At 34.4% G+C, this 19536-nt stretch overlaps 1 protein-coding gene across 3 annotated transcripts; it reads left to right on the top strand.

Moving 5' to 3' along the window:
* Positions 1-2463: 2463 nt before the first annotated feature.
* LOC107813054 (uncharacterized) lies at positions 2464-8443 on the top strand. Of its 3 annotated transcripts, XM_075221360.1 has the most exons (5): positions 2464-2658; positions 3574-4278; positions 6669-6858; positions 7327-7866; positions 8197-8443. In XM_075221360.1, the coding sequence occupies exons 2-5, from the start codon at positions 3598-3600 to the stop codon at positions 8283-8285; spliced, it is 1500 nt and encodes a 499-aa protein (XP_075077461.1). In that variant the 5' UTR covers positions 2464-2658; positions 3574-3597; the 3' UTR covers positions 8286-8443. The 3 variants fall into 3 exon arrangements, with proteins under 3 accessions (XP_075077461.1, XP_075077459.1, XP_075077460.1); XM_075221358.1 differs by lacking the exon at positions 2464-2658 and having other exon boundaries at positions 3299-4278; XM_075221359.1 differs by lacking the exons at positions 2464-2658; positions 8197-8443 and having other exon boundaries at positions 3311-4278; positions 7327-8083.
* Positions 8444-19536: the final 11093 nt, after the last annotated feature.

Below are 19536 nucleotides of genomic sequence, written 5' to 3'. Positions count from 1 at the left end.
AAAAGAAATACAAAACTGAAGATGCCGGGATGAAGAAATTCGTCGCTGCAAAATTTTTGGACTACAAAATGATAGATAGCAAGTCTATTATTACCCAAGTCGAGGAATTGCAAGTAATTATTCATGATCTACTTGCTGAAGGTATATTTCAAAAGAATACTGATGTTGAAAGTAAAATTTTTAGTAATTTTACTAACGAAATTTTCATTGAAGGTCTTGTCATCAATGAAGCATTCCAAGTAGCAGCAATAATTGAGAAGTTGCCTCCATTGTGGAAGGACTTCAAAAATTATTTGAAACACAAACGAAAGGAGATGTCCCTTAAAGATCTCATTGTTCGATTGAGAATCGAAGAGGACAATAAAGCTGCTGAAAAGAGAGGCTGTGGAAATTCAACAATAATGGGAGTAAATATTGTTGAAGATAACAAAAAGAGAAAGAAGGCTTCTCGTCCGAAATACAACCCAAGCAAGAAGCGGTTCAGTGGAAACTGCTACAACTGTGGAAAAACCGGACACAAATCTACGGAGTGTCGTGCTCGAAAGAAAGACAAGAGAAGGGGTCCAGCAAACATGGTAGAAAAGCATGATGATGTTGATGACTTGTGTGTCATGCTTTCTGAATGCAACCTGGTAGGAAACCCTAAGGAGTGGTGGATTGATTCTAGAGCCACTTGCCCTGTTTGTGCTCTGTGGGAAGCATTTTCTACATATGCTTCTGCTGGACCCGAAAAGACGCTCTCTATGGGAAATGCTGCTACAGCAAACATTGAAGGATACGGTAAGATATTTCTCAAGATGACTTCTGGCAAGGTCATGACTTTGAACAACGTCCTTCATGTTCCCGAGATTAGGAAGAACTTAGTCTCTACTGGACTTCTTGTAAAGCACGGTTTCAAGTGCATTTTTGTATCTGACAAGGTAGTGATTAGTAAGAATGAAATGTTTGTAGGAAAAGGTTACCTTACTGAGGGCCTTTTCAAGCTGAATGTAATAGTTGTTGAAACTAATAATAAAACTTCAGCTTCTTCTTACTTACTTGAGTCAAATGATTTATGGCATGTACGTTTGGGTCATGTCAATTATAAAACCTTGAGAAAAATGATTAACTTGGAAGTGTTGCCTCAATTTGAATGCAAAAAATCAAAATGTCAAATATGTGTGGAATCTAGGTATGTTAAACATCCTTTTAAGTCGGTTGAAAGGAATTCAAATTCTTTAGACTTAATTCACACAGATATTTGTGATATGAAGTCAATACCATCTCGCGGTGGAAAGAAGTATTTCATAATTTTTATTGACGACAGTACTCGATATTGCTATGTTTACTTACTTAATAGTAAAGATGAAGCAATAGACGCATTCAAGCAATACAAAAATGAAGTTGAAACGCAACTTAACAAGAAAATCAAAATGATAAGAAGTGATAGGGGTGGTGAATATGAATCTCCTTTTGAACAAATATGTTTAGAATATGGAATTATTCATCAAACAACAGCCCCTTACACGCCCCAATCCAATGGGATTGCGGAAAGAAAGAATCGTTCATAAAGGAGATGATGAACATATTGTTGATAAGTTCTGGTTTGCCACAGAACTTGTGGGGGGAAACCGTTCTTACGGCTAGCCGAATACTAAATCGAATACCCCATAGCAAAACACAATCCATTCCATATGAAAAATGGAAAGGAAGGAAGCCCAACTTGAATTATTTTATAGTGTGGGGGTGTTTGGCAAAAGTGAAAGTTCCTAAACCCAAAAGGGTAAAATTAGGACTGAAAACAATTGGTTGTGTTTACATAGGATATGCAACCAATAGTAAAGCATATCGATTTCTGGTTCATAAATCAGAAAATCCCGACATTCATAATAATACGGTTATAGAATCAGATAATGCTGAGTTCTTTGAAAATATATATCCGTATAAAAAGGAATGCGAGTTGTTTGGTGAAGGATCTAAACGACCTCGAGAAGAAACAAAAGAAAGTACATTCAATCAGGAGGATCCAAGACGTAGTAAACATCAAAGAACGTTTACTTCATTTGGACCAAATTTTGTGACTTTCTTATTGGAGAATAAGCCTCAAACATTTAAAGAAGTTATGTCTTCTTCGGAATCATTATCTTGGAAAGAGGCAGTCAATAGTGAAATAGAATCCATTTTGAACAACAATACATGGGAATTGGTTGATCTCCCTCCTGGAAATAAACCTTTGGGTTGTAAATGGATTTTTAAAAGAAAAATGAAAGATGATGGCACTATTGATAAATTTAAGGCAAGACTTGTTGTCAAAGGATATAGACAACGAGAAGGTCTTGAAAATGTGATACATATTCTCCAGTGATGAGAATTACGGCTAGTAGCTTTAGCTGCAGTTTATGGTCTTGAAATTCATCAAATGGACGTAAGGACAGCCTTCTTAAATGAAGATTTGGAGGAAGAAATTTGCATGGAACAACTTGAAGGGTTTGTGGTTCCAGGTAAAGAAAAAAGAAGGTATGTAGACAGCCTCCTCTTTTCAAAATCCTTTTAGCTTTTTTTCGCCTTTTTTTTTTGTGCTTTTTTTCTCTTGCTGTCTTCCGAGCTGGATATTTTTTTGAAAAACAATGGAGAAAAGTCGTCACAGAAAGTCCAGAAGTGCTTCGGGAATTATGGAAGGTAAATTTCTCAATTCTCTCTGAGTTAACTGTTTGCTAGAATTACTAGTAATTTTGCTTTGATGAGCTAAATTTTGTGGTTGAACAGAAAAATAATAGTAATATTTACAGGGAATAAATTGTTTTCTGAAAATGCGTCTTTGGATTCGGAGAATTGGATGAAATCTGGTTGCCTGTTTGACTAAACTAACAAAAGCTGGAAAAAAAGGAATATGATTTACGGAATTTATATTGTTTATTCATGTACTCTTACATTTTGATAATTTAGCTGTTGTAAACTTTCTCTAAATTTTCCTTTGTGTATTTGAACGTCAGAAGTTTAAATGAATCTCTCCATTTTTTTCTGCTGATAATTTATTAATTTTTTTCCTAAGTAAGATTTTCGTCGTCTTATGTATGCCATTTTTAATACTAGTATTTAATGTGGCATAATTAACTCTTTCTTTATTAAATTCTCTTTCAATTGTCTTCCTCTTCGATGTCGTATTTTATCTCGATAATTGCTTTTCTCCTTGTTATGTACATACCCATGAGGTATGGCTTTAGTTTTTATTTTTAAAATATTTTTGGCTTCCAAATTACTTTTTTCCAGTTCTTAATTTAATTAAAGTAAGATGTTTTCCATGAATGATTAGGCCCCTTTATGTGGTGGCAACACCATCATTTTGTTTTTGTTCTATTTTTTTTTAATCATTATGTTAAGCGATGGGTTGATTCACTTATAGGCTATAGCTATTCTGCTTAACCCTATTGTAATTTACTCTCTTCCTTGATGTTCACTAACATAAATTCCTGAAATATTTAAGTTATATGACGGTGTAAAGTTTTTTTTTACACTACTAGTTATTTTAACCTATAATAGCAGGTTAGTTACAATTTTTACTAGTACCAACTAATGCTTATCAATATTATCAAGACTCAATATTATCAAGACATTGAAATGGCTGGTACGAGTAGTACACTTGGTGAAATGCTTTCTTTACCTGATGGGGGAACCAAACCCGATCATTGTGATACCATGGTGCAAGTTGAAGAATCCACTAGAGAACTTGGTGGCAGGAAAGGAACTGCTGAATGTGATTTCCCTTTGGGTATTAGTAGTAGAGATGGTTGGAAGGATGTGTGTATTAATGATTCATCAGGATACAGGTCAACTTCTCCGCCTTTTGGCAGCAAAAAGCATAGAACCAGAGGACGACGGGAAGGTTTTTCTAATAAGCAATCCTCAATTCCCAAAGATCCCGTAAATAGGGAACAGTGTGTAAATCACCGCAGAAGTAGGTCCTTGGACGGTATGCTGAATTTGAGAGATGAATTCTTATCCAAAGACTCTAGATCTAGCAAGAAGAAACTTAATTCCTGTCGTCTTGGTAGTGACTCCTCATCAAAAGGCAAGCTAAGCCAGAGAATTGATATGAACCTAGAAGAGAATCAATCTGAGAAGCTGCCTATAGCTTTGCAGGTGCCTGCTGCAGATGACATGCGTTATACTAATGCTGCGGATGATGCAGAAACCGAGAGTATAACCCTGTCATCAGAATATTCTATTGAGATGCTTCAAAAGCTACCTGCAGAATGTTTCAGTGCTTCTCCTCTTAACCAAGAGGTTTCAGTTCCACAGGTTTGTTTATTCTCGTGTAGATGTTTTACGTCTTCTCACTTAAACATAGTTTCCATATCTTTTTCTTCCTTTCTAACTAGCTGTATACCTGTTGGGTTACCTTGCTTAGCCTTGGCTTTGATATGGTAAGTGATGCGCTTTTGATTTGGCTATAAGTTTTGCATAGTAAATTTTCTGTCAGTTGTGTACTTGTGTTTTAGAGTCTTCCTAGGATATAGGTGTTTATGTTCTTTGGTGAATTTTCCTTATTTGGCATCCTATTTCTCTGACATTACTGCTTTCAGAAATGGCCACAATGACTACTTGTTGAAGTAGCATGGCCAGCACTAAGTGGCATCTTCCTTATTCAGTAATATTGAGACAGAAAATTTATGGGTTCTGGCTGGAAAATTTCATATTGAGATGATGTGTTTTATGAGAATATGTTAGCTGAGAAATCTGATTGTTTTAAGCAATGACTATATACTAGTTGAGGGGATACAAGTTTCATGTCTCCTTTTTACAGGTAGCTTTAGAAAATGATTTCTGGATTTATTTGATTACACGTGCAGTTGACCACTTCCTTTTTGATGTCCATAGAATGAAGAACACCTTTCGTTGTTTCAGCGCATATGATCAAAAATGGAAAGTGCTTTTAAGTAGGGAATAGTCAAACATAAATGTTAGTATCAGTTTTCTGCCAATTATTATCTAAAGAGGAACATCCTCTTAGAAAATGATAAAATGTTCAAGCTGAAAAATTGTCGATGTTTATTGCTTGAAAGTAGTTGAAATACATGTGATTGTTTTCTAGATATAACAATATTATCTGGAATTTCCTTGATTAACTTCATGGGTGACCACTTTGCAAGTGACTGAACTGAAGCTTAGCCTTGACTAGTCTTTTAGTAAGCTCAAACTGACATGGCTACTATGCAATATCTAGTCTTTCTAGATATAACAATATTATCTGGAATTTCCTTGATTAGCTTCATGGGTGACCGCTTTGCAAGTGACTGAACCGACTAATCAAGTACTCTATTTTGCATTTTTTTAGCTTAGGCTTGACTAGTCTTTTAGTAAGCTCAAACTGACATGGCTATTTTTGTCAAAAGAAGCTCGAAACAGTAACTAGCTGACTGGGATGGTTTCTGGTCTATCTTAGCCAATCATTGTGATTTAGTGCTATATAATGCTTTGCACACACTAAAATGTTGATACCTTAAAGTTCTGCCTGTGTTTTATACACTTTACTACTCAAAAAGCAACTTTATGGTGTTTTTATTTACTGACAAAAATTTGGTGCATCGACCACTTCAATAACACTAAAGATGAAGCCTAATGGGAATTGGTTTGTGTCATGATTATGGTAGAACTTGAAGGGTGCATTTGTATTAAAAAGACCTAGGAGGTCTGGGGAAATTAAGCCACTTTTTTTGGGGAAGACAGCTTAGATTCCTGTTAACACTTCTGATTTAAGGTTTCCCATTTTGGACGATGCAGATTTTCTAATTGATTGTATATGGTCACTTACTGTTGGATTTTCTGTTTCAACAAGCTGAGAAATTGCTTATGAAATACTCTTTGAATTGGAGATATACATTGAATAATTTCAAGTTGGAGGGTGTTTGTATGTGTGGTATTTGATCCAGATGTTTTAGACATATGGCTATATAGCTGGTGTAATTGATATGGTATTATTCTAGAAGGAATTGATACGCCAGCCTTCCATTTTAGTCTGTGAGACATTATTTAAGTTAACACTGTGAGCGGATGGCAGGTAGAATGGTTTTCCTTGCGTCAGCTTTTACTTGTAAACCATTTGTATCTTTCGTACCTTTTCTAAACTGCATGTATTAGTGTTGCCTCTTTCTCTTTGTCCATTTCATAATAACTCATCAGGAAGTAATAATGTGTACAACATTTACTATGTTGCCTATTAGTTTGTGCAAAACTTTCTTGCTTGGATCAATTTGAAAAGCTTGTGATGCTGGTATCATATGTATGATGTACCGAATGCACGTGTAACAAAATGGCAGGCACTGCATACATTCATCGTGCTGAATGCACATTAAATAATATAGCACTAAAACACATTTATTTGGGGTAAACATTGCCTATTGTTATGTTCTATGGGCATAGATAGACGATTAGTCTTTGAAGTAAAAGAATGTATCTGCTTTTTGTTACTATGGTGTTTATAACGAGATGAGTGATAGTTTTTCATTTTAATTGTTTCCAGAAGAGTAGTAAGCTTGCACCAAAAGGGTGGGCAGACTGCGGAGTGTGGTTAATTAGGTCTTTAAAACACCAAAGATTTATTAGTTTGTATGTTTACAGTACTTTTCTATTTATGTTTTCAGAGTTTCAAGTCTTTTTTGTATCTTATTGTGGAGCTTTCTGTTATCTAGGCAGTACTTCTGGAACCACCACCTGCAGCAGCTTCTGTTCTTTTGGAGTATCCTGCACCTGAACCTGAGTCGTCAGTGAGCTCCAAGGAGGCTGATCATCCTAGTCCGCTTTCAGTTCTGGAGGTTCCTTTTACCGAAGATGCGTCTTCTGGTTCAGAATGCTTTGAGAGAGTCAGTGCTGAACTTAATGGTACGTCTGATTTCTTGACCATTGCAATTATTTGCAATATGCTACTTCCAATCTCCAATATCTGTCATGTGTAATTGTATAGTTCGTAACATTCGGATTAGCAAAACAAATAAATAAGAAAAGGAGAAGACTCTATGCTTATAAACTGCAGACTTACTTTTCTGCGGCATTTCAAATCATCAAACACCTTGTGTATTCAATTGACAGGGCGCACCTCTGATGGTGAATTTTTTAATCTGCATCTTTTATGCTTTAGCTACTCACAAGTTGAAATTGCTACTCTCCTTCCCGAAATGTCAAAGTTTTTTGCATTTGAATGATGACGAATCTAGTATTTGAGCCCCTTATTACCATTCTCATCATTGTTATTGTTATGTCTTCTTCTTGTTCTTATTAGTAAGTTTAATAGATTATCTCTGTCCCAGTATTTTGAGAGTTATTTATTTCACATACTTGTAATCTCGCCAGAGCTCCGGATGCAACTGAAGCTCCTCGGAATGGAGTCAGAGGCTTATGCTGATGTAGTAGTAAGTGATGAAGCGGTTGAAGGACCATCAGCTGAGGCCTTTGAAGACAAGTGTAGTTTAATGTCCCAAAGCTGGCAAACTTCTTACACATTAGATGTGCTCACAAACTCTGGCTTGAGGGCATCCAACCCCGACACATTCGTAACATCTTGCCACTCTCTGGAGTCTCCTTTGGATACCTGGATTTTTGACAACCTTGAGAAGAAGTACACTGATGAAACAACTGGACCAAGATATGAAAGGCAGATACTGTTCGACCGTATAAACATCAGTCTGTTGGAGATTCTCAGGAAGTGTGTGGATCCTTGCCCGTGGGTGAAGCCAATAGAGGGTATTAACTGGAAGTGGCAGAAATATGGGATGATAAATATGCTGCAGCAACTGCTGAGAAGCCATGAAAATGCTGCAAATGCAGACATGCCCGCTAATATTGTGGAAGAGATGCATTGGCTAGAACTCAAGGATGACATTGATCTGATAGGTAAGGAAATTGAAATTGTTGATAGAAGACCTCATAGTAGAAGTTGTAACTACGTAGAGGCAATCTAGGTAGTTTCATATAACAAAAGATCCAAGGTTTTAGGAGATGACAAATAAAATACAAATGTTGCATCACCTAGTATTAACTATAGTATAGCTTGATGATATTAAAGGCCAGTATTGGGCACTCGCTTTACATGAAACATAAGCATTCTGAACTTGATTTCTGTAAGTATTGCATCCCCATGGACATATTGCAGAAGAGAGTCAGGTTCCCAGTTAGTAACTACATAATATCAATTTCTAATATAGTTTTTTTTCTAAAAACTAGGCAAACCTGTCACCTTCGGGTGCGCTCTGAGTAAACTTTGCTTCAGTATAATAACTTGCAAATCACACCGTGCTAGGCAAGCCTTATGAGATGAGCTTGACCGAGAAAGCTCGCAGGGGGTTTTGAACCTGTGACCTTCTATTCGGGGGATCTCCTGGTCAACCAACTCGGCCATCCTTGCGAGTTAATTTCTACGTATTAGTTATTATTCGGTGGTTTGGTTGCGAAGTAAGAAAAACATTTTGAAAACTCTATATGTACACGATTGATTTTATGTTCGGTACTCTTTATTGTATTGCTTGAGCAAAATTGGTGTATAAAACTCCGCCTAACTAACTAATTAAAAAATAAGTTTTACTCTCTTTTTGGTTTCTCAATATTATATTCTTCTTAGCATATCATTCATTCACACTATATTATAAGTGTGAAAACCAAAGTTAAGAATTGAATTACTAATATATCCCTCAAAAGTTAGTTGACCCTTTTGTCTTGAAAAAAAAACTTTTCATTAAATGATTACTTTTAGATTGAAACGAGTGAATATAATATGAGACAATTGCTCCATCTACCCGTGTTATTGTAGGTGTAAATTTTGCTTAGTTATTTCAATCTTTATTATTATTTTCTTTCATCTTCCAAATACTCGAACTAATCTATTAGTACATTATATACGAAATTTTTATAAATTTTATTTAGTATAAAAAATTTTAATATTAGTGAGAGTAATTTTAGATATTGCAATACTTATTGGTTAAGACCTCTAATTAATAATTGTAAGACATCTATTACGTTATTTTATATTAGAATTTTTCCTATATTAGATTCAAGCCACGAAATATTAATCTTTTCATAAGTTTTAGAGAACAAGATTGTTAATAAGCGATAGATTAATCATTTTCGATAAAAAAGTATTAGGTATGATACGATCATATCACATATTTTCATTTAATAACAGAAATAATCAGATTATTACACATCATACCTACCAACTTAATTAAATTGTTCAATTTTTATCGTTCAGACAACATCTAATCATTTATTGTTCAATAACCAAGTCATCAAATAGGCAGATTGTTTATCAATTTGAGTTTATAATTTTTCCCTTAAATTTTTTTCCCACTCATTACACACATATTTTAGTATTATCAGTATCATTTTAAGATGTCTTTACTGATTGACATGAGTGTCACAGGTGCAACGCACGTATCCAAAACTAGTTTAATCCAAATGAACGAACCACTCCACCTAAACTAATAATTTATGAAAACTACACTACGTATCACTTGTTTTTTTTTCAGTAAAGGCAAAATGAAAAAGAAGGAATAGTTGAGCGGTCCCGTTAGGAATAGTCGAGCATTAAGGTTGTAGGTTAGGGGAAAGTTGTGAATATTTCTACAGCAAAATAGAGTGAGACTAGCCAGTTAGGAGTTAGACTAAGAATGTCATTGGTAGTCTATTGATGCAGGGCTTTACCTGCTAGTTTTTACTATACCAGCCATCTATTTCGTATTTCGTATTCTGTATTTCATATCTCTTATATTGTTGTTATTGTATTATGCATTTTTATGGTACTAATATATCGTCTCCTGTTGCTTTTATTTTTAGCCGGGGGTCTCCTGGAAACAGCCTCTCTACCCTTCGGGGTAGGGGTAAGGTTTGCGTATATATTACCCTCCCCAGACCCCACTTGTGGGATTATACTGGGTCGTCGTCGTCGTTGTTGTTGTTCCACCCACTCGTTTTAACCCAAACAAATTTTAGGCAAATTGAATAATTGCTTTATTGATTTGTCCCATTTTGGAATGTTTAAATTTGATCAAATCATTTGATTTGACACCTTAACTAAAAGTGATGCGTACTGTTAATGTTTTCAACTTGCATTTAAGAAAGAAAAAAGGGTCACATTTGTTCTTTTATTTTCGAAAATTGTTGACATTTAGCCTCAATTACACTATGGGAACAAATATACTTCTAGTATTAGTAAAATTCTAATTTTTGCCCTCAACCCTGACGGAAACCCCCAATCCACCAAATTAATATTTTCTATATTGATCAATATCAAAGAACTAAGCAAGTCCATTAAATTGGAGTCTTTTATTGAATAAATCTGCATTAGCATGCATGAGCAGTTACAAGAATACACTGGGAAAAGCTGATTGAAAGGCGTGGCTTTTTTCAAAATATTTTAAAAATAAAAGAAAGTTAACCGTAGCTAATAAGCTGATTGAAAAGCGTGGCTTTTATCCATGTCTTAATAAGCTGATCATTTAGGCCTCGTTTGTTTTTTGTTTTTGTTTTTTTCTTTTAAAGATTACGATATTTGAATCTGAATACATATATGAATATCAAAATGTGTATTAAGATTAAAATATATGAATCTGAATAAATTTCTGAATATTAAAATGTGTATTAAAATTTGAATACTAAATGATTAAGACTACTTATTTTTCTAACATCTGAATGTATAGAATTTATCTTTATTTAAAAATTAATAAACATAAAATTCAAATAAAATACTAATTAATCTAATATTTTATTATATATATATATATATATATATATATATATATATATATATATATATATATATATATATATAGAGAGAGAGAGAGAGAGAGAGAGAGAGAGAGAGAGTTGGTGGTGGGATGGCTAACAGAGGTACTTGAATGCCGACTGGAGACGGTGGTTGGTGGTGTTTTGGTTGACGGTGGTGGTTCTGGTAGTACTTAGTGGTGATTGATAACGATGACGATTATAGTTGAGGATGGTGGCGGTGGGTGGGGTCGGTGGTTATGATTGTGACTGAGGAAGGTGATGGTAGGTAGTGGTAGTTTATAATGGTGGGCGGTGCCGGCTATAGTTGTTGATGGTGATGGGGTGGTTGGTTGTGGTAGTTGAGGTGAGTGAGTGTGTGATTGTGTTTGTGGTGGGGAATGATGGTGGTGTGGTAGGTGGGGGTAATGGCTATAGTTGAAGATGGTGGTGGTGGTGGTGCTGGAGGTGGTGGAGTATGGTGGTGGTGCTAGTTAATAATAGTAGGCGATGGTGATAGTGGTAGCAACTATGGTTGAGAATGGTAGTGGTGGTGGTTGAGTATGACGGTGGTGGTAGTTAGTAATGAATGTGGATGCTAGCATATTAATGAAATTAAGTCTTTGTTATAGATCTTAATCATAAAGATCAATTTAGACCCATTAATTAGTTGTGAAGTAAAAATAAATAAGTACTACACTTAATAATTAAGATCTAAATGATTAAGATTGAGACTTGAAAATAAACACTCTTAATGTCTAAAATCTGAATGATTAAGATTCAAACATACATCAACTGCAAAGAAGCGAGGCTTTTTGATGGGTTACTAGTAACAAATCAATGTCTTAATAAACATATCATTTATGGTGGGGTATTAGTTGTACGTCCTCCGGTTCACTTTAATTGATTTTTTGGCCTTTTTGTGGTCCATAATATTTGATTTTTTAGATATCAAAAAGAAATTAACTTCTTTTTTTTTCAAAGTCGTCCTTTGTGTAAAGAGTCTAGGGGTATTTGTTATATTTCCAATGAACAAATTAAGGTTAACATGGTCAATTTTATTGTTAATTAATATTAAAATATGGATTTCTTAATATGTATGAAAACAACCGAAAAATTAATTAAAGTAGACCGGAGAGAATAATAATTTTGGGCTTAGAGAATATTTTGTGTCAATGATGGAAACATGTGCTAATAAAACTTTTGGGCATCATACAATGTAATTTTCTCAATAACTTTTTTGATATCTAGCATTGAGAAACGTCATTGACAACAAGAAGCCCGGCCCTACATGCAAGACTTTTTTTTTGGTACCAAAGATAAATATTATATTAAATCAACATATGTGTACAAAGATGTTGGTGCCCAGATAGCACCATATTACAAACTAAGTCATTACTAATACTATTTATATTATTTGTAGTATCCCTAATGCATCTATCATTACAACAACAAAAGAAGTTTGGGATTATTTGGTAGTTGCTCCTTTCATGCACTGTAGGCCGTTGATCTGGCAAAGCCCATCCAGTAAGTGGTAGTAAGCGTGTAGTTGGTAGACCTTGCTTATCTTCTTCCCAAATTTTTCTAACAAAAAGTGGTGCTTGATCAAAAACTTGCATTGTATAGTTCCCTTCCAAAAAGCTTCCTAATTTTACTAGCTGATTTGCTAATCTATTTTGTTCTTTGTACGCATGGCTAACTATTGGATTATGGAGCTTCCACATCAATTGCATGCAATCAATCAATAGATTAGCATAAATTAAATTGTCAGCATGTAGTAGTGTGATTTCCTCGGCATCAATTTTCACGTGAATTGGCATTAGGTTAATTATCTCCAATGTAAGCCCATGTAACAACGCATACATTTCTGTAGCAATAGTAGATTGACGTGGTATGTTACCTAAGAAACCTATAATCCTGTCCCCATTGTAATCTCTAATTATTCTTCCGATACCATTTGTATTTGATGCTGACGAGTGCACCCCATCCGTATTTAGTTTATATATGTTAGGTTTTGGCGGTATCCATTTTAGAGGAACCTTAATACGTCATTGTATTTTATGGTTTGAAGCTGCTAGATAACAAAATTCAATGGCTTGTTGTGTAGTAAATTTGATGCTAACAGGTTTATGCATTTCTTCATAAATATTTTTGTTTCCGGTGATCCAAATGTTCCATAAGCTTAAAGGTAAATAAGTATGTGGATTAATATTGTATGGTAATTTATGGTCTTTGTAGTTAATTAAAGGAAGTAGCCATTCTTGTGGTGTAGTTAAATTAAGCAAATTATTTATATGTCTTCCTATTCCCAGTTCATTCCAGTAATTTTTCGCATTAACACAAGTTAGAAACAGATGATTTAAGGATTCGCCTGCTTTATGGCAGTATGCATATTCCGCGTTAGTTATAATGCTAATTTATTATAGAAATTAAAATGTTGGCAGTCTATTATGGTTAAGTAACCATATGAAATATTTAATTTTGGGATGTATAGGTTCCATATCCATTTGAATTTACACATTGTATTGTGGTCATCAGTGGTTTGATTTTCCAAGGTTTTGTACATTGAGTTAACCGTAAATTTTTCTTTTGTCGTTAAAGCCCAGTAAATACTTTCAGTTTTTTTATTGTAAGTGGAGATGTAAGGAGTCCTTATAAGATTTTGTATGTCATCCGTAAGTTCAAAAGGCAACTGGTTCCAAGCATTAGAATTATAAATAGAATCAATTTTTATTTTTTAATGTGTCAAAGGTAATGGCCCGCTTATTAGTGAACGAATAGTAATCCCATCCTTTACCCATGCGTCATCCCACAAATTAATGTGTGCACCTCTTCCTATTTGCCATTGTAATCCTAGTTGACAGTATTGCCAACCTTTTAGTATGTTACGCCAAGTTGTGGAGTGATTTGTAAATGATGACAAGTGTAGGAATTTATTAATTAATATCTTAACCCAAAGATTTTGGGGTGAATGAAAAATTTTCCATGTTAAGCTTGCAAGTAGTGCATTGTTCTTCTAGCGAAGGCATTGAATTCCTAAGCCTCATATTTCTCGAGGTGTAGTAATTTTTCTCCATTTTTAAAGATGTAGTTTTTTCCTTGTTGTGATTGTTCCCCATAGAAAATTACGTTGGTACTGTTCCATCTTATTAAGAATGCTTGTTGGAATGTGAATATATTGCATGACATGATTTGGCAAGTTGTTGGGAGTTGATTTGATTAGAGTAGTCCGTCCTGCCATAGTTAGGAAATTAGTTTTCCATCGTGCTAGTCTAAATTTAAAATTATGTAGTAGGAATTGAAAGCCAATATTTTTTTGGCATGATTGGAAAATTAGGAATCCTAAATACTTACCAAAAGTAGCTCCTTCTTTGATTTGGAAGCATGCTAGTACAAAGTTCCCATAATTTATTGTACAGTTCTTTGAGAAAAACAATTTTAATTTCTCAAAATTTATTCTTTGTCCTGAATGTTTGCTGAAATGATTTATTACATATATAATAGCATCGCAACTTTTAGTAGTTATTTTTGGAAAAGGTATTTCATCTGCGAAGAAAAGATGTGATAGTTTTAGTCCCGTTTTTGCAATATTGATGGGTTTCCATTGTAGATATTCTATAGAAAAGATAAAGCAGCGTGAAAATATTTCCATACACATTATAAATAAGTACAGTGACAAAGGATTACCTTGGCGAATGCCTCTGGAAGATTTGAAATCAGGAGCATGTGATCCATTAATGAGAATAGAAGTGGAAGTAGTAGTAACGCAAGACATGATTAACTTAATTATAGATGTAGGGATATTAAAGTAAAGAAGTATTTTCCTAATAAACGACCATTCCAGTCGATCAAAGGTTTTTTTAAGATCTAATTTTAGAGGAATAGAACCCGTCTTTCCTTTCATTTTTGCAAAGTGATTTGAATCTTCTTGTACTATTATGGCATTATCATAAGCTCTTTTACCCTGTTGAAAGTTGGTTTATGTTGATCCTATCATTGCCGAGATAATAGGCTTAAGTCTGTTGACTATGATTTTGTTATAATCTTGTAAGTGGTGTTACATAGACTTATTGGTCGATATTGTTGAATATTCTGGGCATGCCTCACTTTTGGTATAAGGTATATGTAAGTTTGATTTAGTATTGGCAGTATAATTCTAGTATTAAAAATTTCATGATAAAATTGTTTTACCTTGTTACCTACGTCAGGCCAGTACTTTTGATAAAAGAATGGATGGAGTCCATCTGGACCAGGTGTTTTATAAGGACTAAAACTGTATAGAGCCTGAGTGATTTCATTATCTTTGAGTGGTTCATCTAAAGCTTGGAAGTCTGTAAAATTTAGTAGACTAGAGTTTGAGTCCGTGTTAATAATTAATGATTGTTCTTGTTATGTAGTGAAAAGATTCTTGTAGTAAGTTAGGATATGTTCTTAAATTTTATTTTGGTCATGACTCTAATTACCTACTGAATCTTTTAGGGAAGTTATCCTATTTCTCCTACGTCTATGTAAAGTATACATATGGAAGAATTTCGTGTTGGCGTCCCCTTCATTTAGCCATGTTAATCGTAATTTTAATTTCCAAAAACTTTCCTCTACTCTAAGAATACTACTAAATTCATTAGGCAGTTGTGCTTCCAAGTTTTGTAGAAAAAACTAATTGGGTAATGTATAGAAGATTGTATTCCTGCTAGTTTGATTCCATGTGGTGACAACTTCCTGAAATTTTATGGTGGTTTCTATGAGGGGTGGTTTATCAGTTCATGTTTGGTGTACCAATTGATGAAATTGTGGGTGTGACACCCACATAGTTTCAAATCTAAATTTTTTATTAAGAGTATGTTTGTTGGTCTCTAAAGTTATTAGAAGCGGACAGTGGTCAGAATACGTTCGAGGTAAGTGTTGTATTGTATTGTAGCCTCGGGGTACATATTTATCCAGTCATAATTTGCGAAAATACGATCAATTCTTTCTAGAATTATATGATCATTTCTACGTTTATTTGTCCACGTAAAATGACTACCTCTAAAGCCTAAGTTAATTAACTTGCAATAATTAATGCAACTTGCAAATCTGTCTACTCTATTAACACTAATAGGAAGCGCTCCAAATTTTTCTTGCGAATATAATATGTCATTAAAGTCTCCCCTATTAGCCATGGAGTAATTAAAATTTTCATGCAAATTCATTAAGTTGTCCCAAAGCAAATCACGTAATTGGTAAGAATTACTAGCATAAATTGCCGATAAAAGCCATTTAGGTTTAGTGGGACATACCTGGACAAGGCAGTGAATTTCTTGTTCAGACATCCTCAATTCCTCAACAGTAATTAGAGCTTCATTCCATAGCATAACCAAACCACCTATGAGTCCATTAGCGGAAACTTGGGCCATGTTAGTGAAATTGAATTCGTCACGAAGCATTTCATAGTCTTGCATGTGTGTTTATAGAAGGATTGCTAGGACTGGCCTATGATATCTAATAAGGATCTGAAATAGGGCCTAAACTCCGGATTGTGAGAGCCCCCACAGTTCCATACTAGTAGATTCATAATATTAGAGATGGTTGTTGTGACTGGTGGAGTTGGAATTAGGGGATTGACAACATTTGTTGTCGTCTGATACTGATGATCCATGACTGGAGGAATTTGACGAAGTGTCAGAATTATCACCATTGAATACTTCCCTGCCTCGCGATTTGTTGTTACTCGAAAGTTTAGGCTGCATGAGATCATTTCTGGAGGACACTTGAGGATGAACTTTTTTTCGTACTGTTCCTTTAGGTTGTACAGCTGGATTCCTTTTAGCCATAAGAACTCTGTCCTTGTCTCCCTCAATTCCACTAAAATCTTCGCTAATTCCTGCCTTATTCGCGTGTCTAGTGCACTTGGATATGGAGGTGGAGTCTATGGTAGACTTTCTTGTGGTGTGAGTGTTTCGAACGGGTTGTTGGGACCAGAGTATGGAGATAGTGGATTGAAAGAGTTGAGGTGTTGAAACTATGGGTGTCTAACGGGTGGGCCGGTCCGGGCTGGGTAGGGAAATTTAGTAACCGTACGGGTTGTGGTCTGGGCCGGTTACGAGTTAGGATATACCATGTTTAACGGTTTCGGGTTCATCCGGATAAAAATTGAACCGTAAGGGTTACGGGTACAATGGGTCGGGCCGGGTTAATATAATTTTTAATTTTTTTTGTATTTTGTATAACTATTGTAAGTTATATTAATATAAAGTAAAAATATAAAGAATACAATGAAGATTGGAAAATATTGCACTTATAAATTGCAAGTGCTACATTTATTTCAAAATTCAAATTTACAAATTGAAAGGTTTACATTTAACAACAAGTAAATTAACCAAAAAAGAGTAAATTCAAAGGTTTTGCATTGCCTTAATAAGTTCGTCATAATCAATATGAACTGAGTGGCCTTCTTCTGGAGTGTTAAATTCGGATGGGTTACCATGTGTTAATATATCTCCAAGTTCCTCGTCTTCTGGGCTATCAACATCTTCACGTCCTTAATTTCTTCGTTCCGATCTAATCCAATCTCTGAAACATACTAAAACTTCCAAAGCATTGCTTCCCAATGATTGACGGGTGTCTCCAAGTTGTTGTCTTGTTTGGCTAAATGCACTCTCTGATGCAACAGTTGAAATTGGCACATTCAGCACATACCGAGCCATGGCGGAAAGAACAGGAAATTGCTTTCCATTCTCATGCCACCATCCCAATGGTGAAAATTCCTTCGTGCGAGGCTCTTTTTGCTTCTGCAAGTAGAATTGAAGTTCATCAATGTTCCTGCTACTGGTTTGAGTGTTAGAAAATATAGAAAAAATATTAAAACTATCAAGGCCTTCTTCATCATCCACAGTAGTAGAAGTGGTACAGTGCATAATGGAATTAACATTGCCTACATTAAGAGCAGCATCATCAATTACATTTGCATAATAATTATATAATTGTTGTAAAGATTCATTTAACTTGTTCATACAAGCATATAAATCTGGGGTTTCAGTTGGTCCAATCTCCATATAAGTATATAAAGCATTCATTAATTGGTGACAATCATACATCTTAATAGAAGGATTTAAAACAACACCAATTAAGTAAATCGGAGGAATTGAAAAGAAATATTTTTTGAATTTTGCTTGCATTTTTTCAACAACATCCATATATCTTTCTTTATTCTTAAATTCAAAGATTAGAAAAAAAATTTCAGCTATATGTACTAAAGCCATAGTAACAATAGGGTAATATGCTCCATAAAACTCAACAATAGCTGTATAAAATTTATGCAAAAATTTAACAACATCATTAATGACCTCCCAAGTATTAGTTGTTAACATACAGTTTGGATCAGTACAATGCGCATTAGCAACTTCAGTTATTAAAAATCTATATTTGTAGCAACATTTTAAAAATATATATGTATAATTCCATCTAGCAATAATTTCATCTGGCATGAATCTGGGTTTAAGATTATACTGGACACACTTATTCTTAAATTTCTTTATTCTAGATTGTCTATTATTTCCTTGAATAACACCAACTTCTCTTCTAACATGAGTAATATTCGTTGAAAATAAATCAAGTCCACTTTTAACAATTAAATTATAAACATGACATGCACACCTAACATGAAAATTTTCATCAAGTGGTGGTTACAAATGCAGTTTTAATATTAAAATTGCGGCATTATTGTTAGAAGCATTATCAAAAGACATACACAATACTTTTTGCTTGAGATTATAAAATTCAACAACTTCACAAATAGTAGTATTTATAAACGCAACAGTATGACTTTGATCTTTATCATATTTAAAATCGATAATACGTTTTTGCATACAATAATTATCATCTATCCAATGACATGTAATTGTCAAATAATCATTTCCATTAACAGCATGCCAATATCAGAAGTTAGAGAAACTCTACAAGGAAGGTGGCTAAACAAATAATGTATGTATGTTTGATATTGTCCATGAAGTCTAAAGATATCGGATCTACAAGTTCTTCTAGGGATACCTTTAAATAAAGTATTGTAAATCCTTTGAATATACATAATAAGATATGATGAAAAAGCAAAGGGAAAAGGTAGACAACCAAAGCAATCATTTTTGCTAACTCCTCATGATCCTTCATTTTATCATATTTCATAAGACCTCCAATAGTAGGGTTTAGAGTTGCTTGATTTCCATCTCCATCAGAGCCCCATTCTATAGGATGCTCAATTCGCATATGTCTACTAAGTGTCTCAATCCCCCTAATTGTCCTCCAGTCTTATGTTTAAAAGTATCATTACAAAGTTTGCATTTAACTCTATCAGTACCTTCTAATTCGTCAAAAAATTTCCAAACCTTACTTCGTTTTCTCTGATTACTAGTCGGGGCCACAAATGTTCTACTACTAGCATCATGACCACTACGTCTGCTACCAGCTCCAACACTACTAGGTGTAAGTGGTATCTCATCTTCCATTTCTAATTCATTATCTTCTATACCGAAATCTTCCTGTAATTGTTCATAATCTATATTATTATCAGGTAATCTTTCAGGAATATTTGCAGAGGCATTTAAATTACTACCAAATGCTGAAGTACTACCTCTTTTTTTATTTCCCCGATTAGTAACCTCATTACAAACTCTTTTTGCAGCATTAAACATATTGTAAAATTTAACTACTAGCAACAATTAAATAAGCAAATAAAATAGTAAATAAGAGAAAGAGTTGGAGGGAGTGCACCGAATTTGGCAATAAATTGAGCATTTGATGATTTCGCAACTCCAATGTTACCACGAAGAAACGTCA

This window comes from Nicotiana tabacum, chromosome 9 (genome assembly GCF_000715075.1).
Source record: "Nicotiana tabacum cultivar K326 chromosome 9, ASM71507v2, whole genome shotgun sequence".
Classification (NCBI taxonomy): domain Eukaryota; kingdom Viridiplantae; phylum Streptophyta; class Magnoliopsida; order Solanales; family Solanaceae; genus Nicotiana; species Nicotiana tabacum.
This window is presented reverse-complemented; position numbering and strand designations above follow the sequence as displayed.

What these genes read in the sequence shown, in the direction of transcription:
- LOC107813054 (XM_075221358.1), top strand. Translation starts at nt 3,553, where the DNA reads ATGCTTATCAATATTATCAAGACTCAATATTATCAAGACATTGAAATG. An exon ending in AAGAGGTTTCAGTTCCACAG is followed by an intron (nt 4,279 to 6,668) that starts GTTTGTTTATTC and finishes TCTGTTATCTAG; the next exon opens with GCAGTACTTCTGGAACCACC. An exon ending in AGTCAGTGCTGAACTTAATG is followed by an intron (nt 6,859 to 7,326) that starts GTACGTCTGATT and finishes TAATCTCGCCAG; the next exon opens with AGCTCCGGATGCAACTGAAG.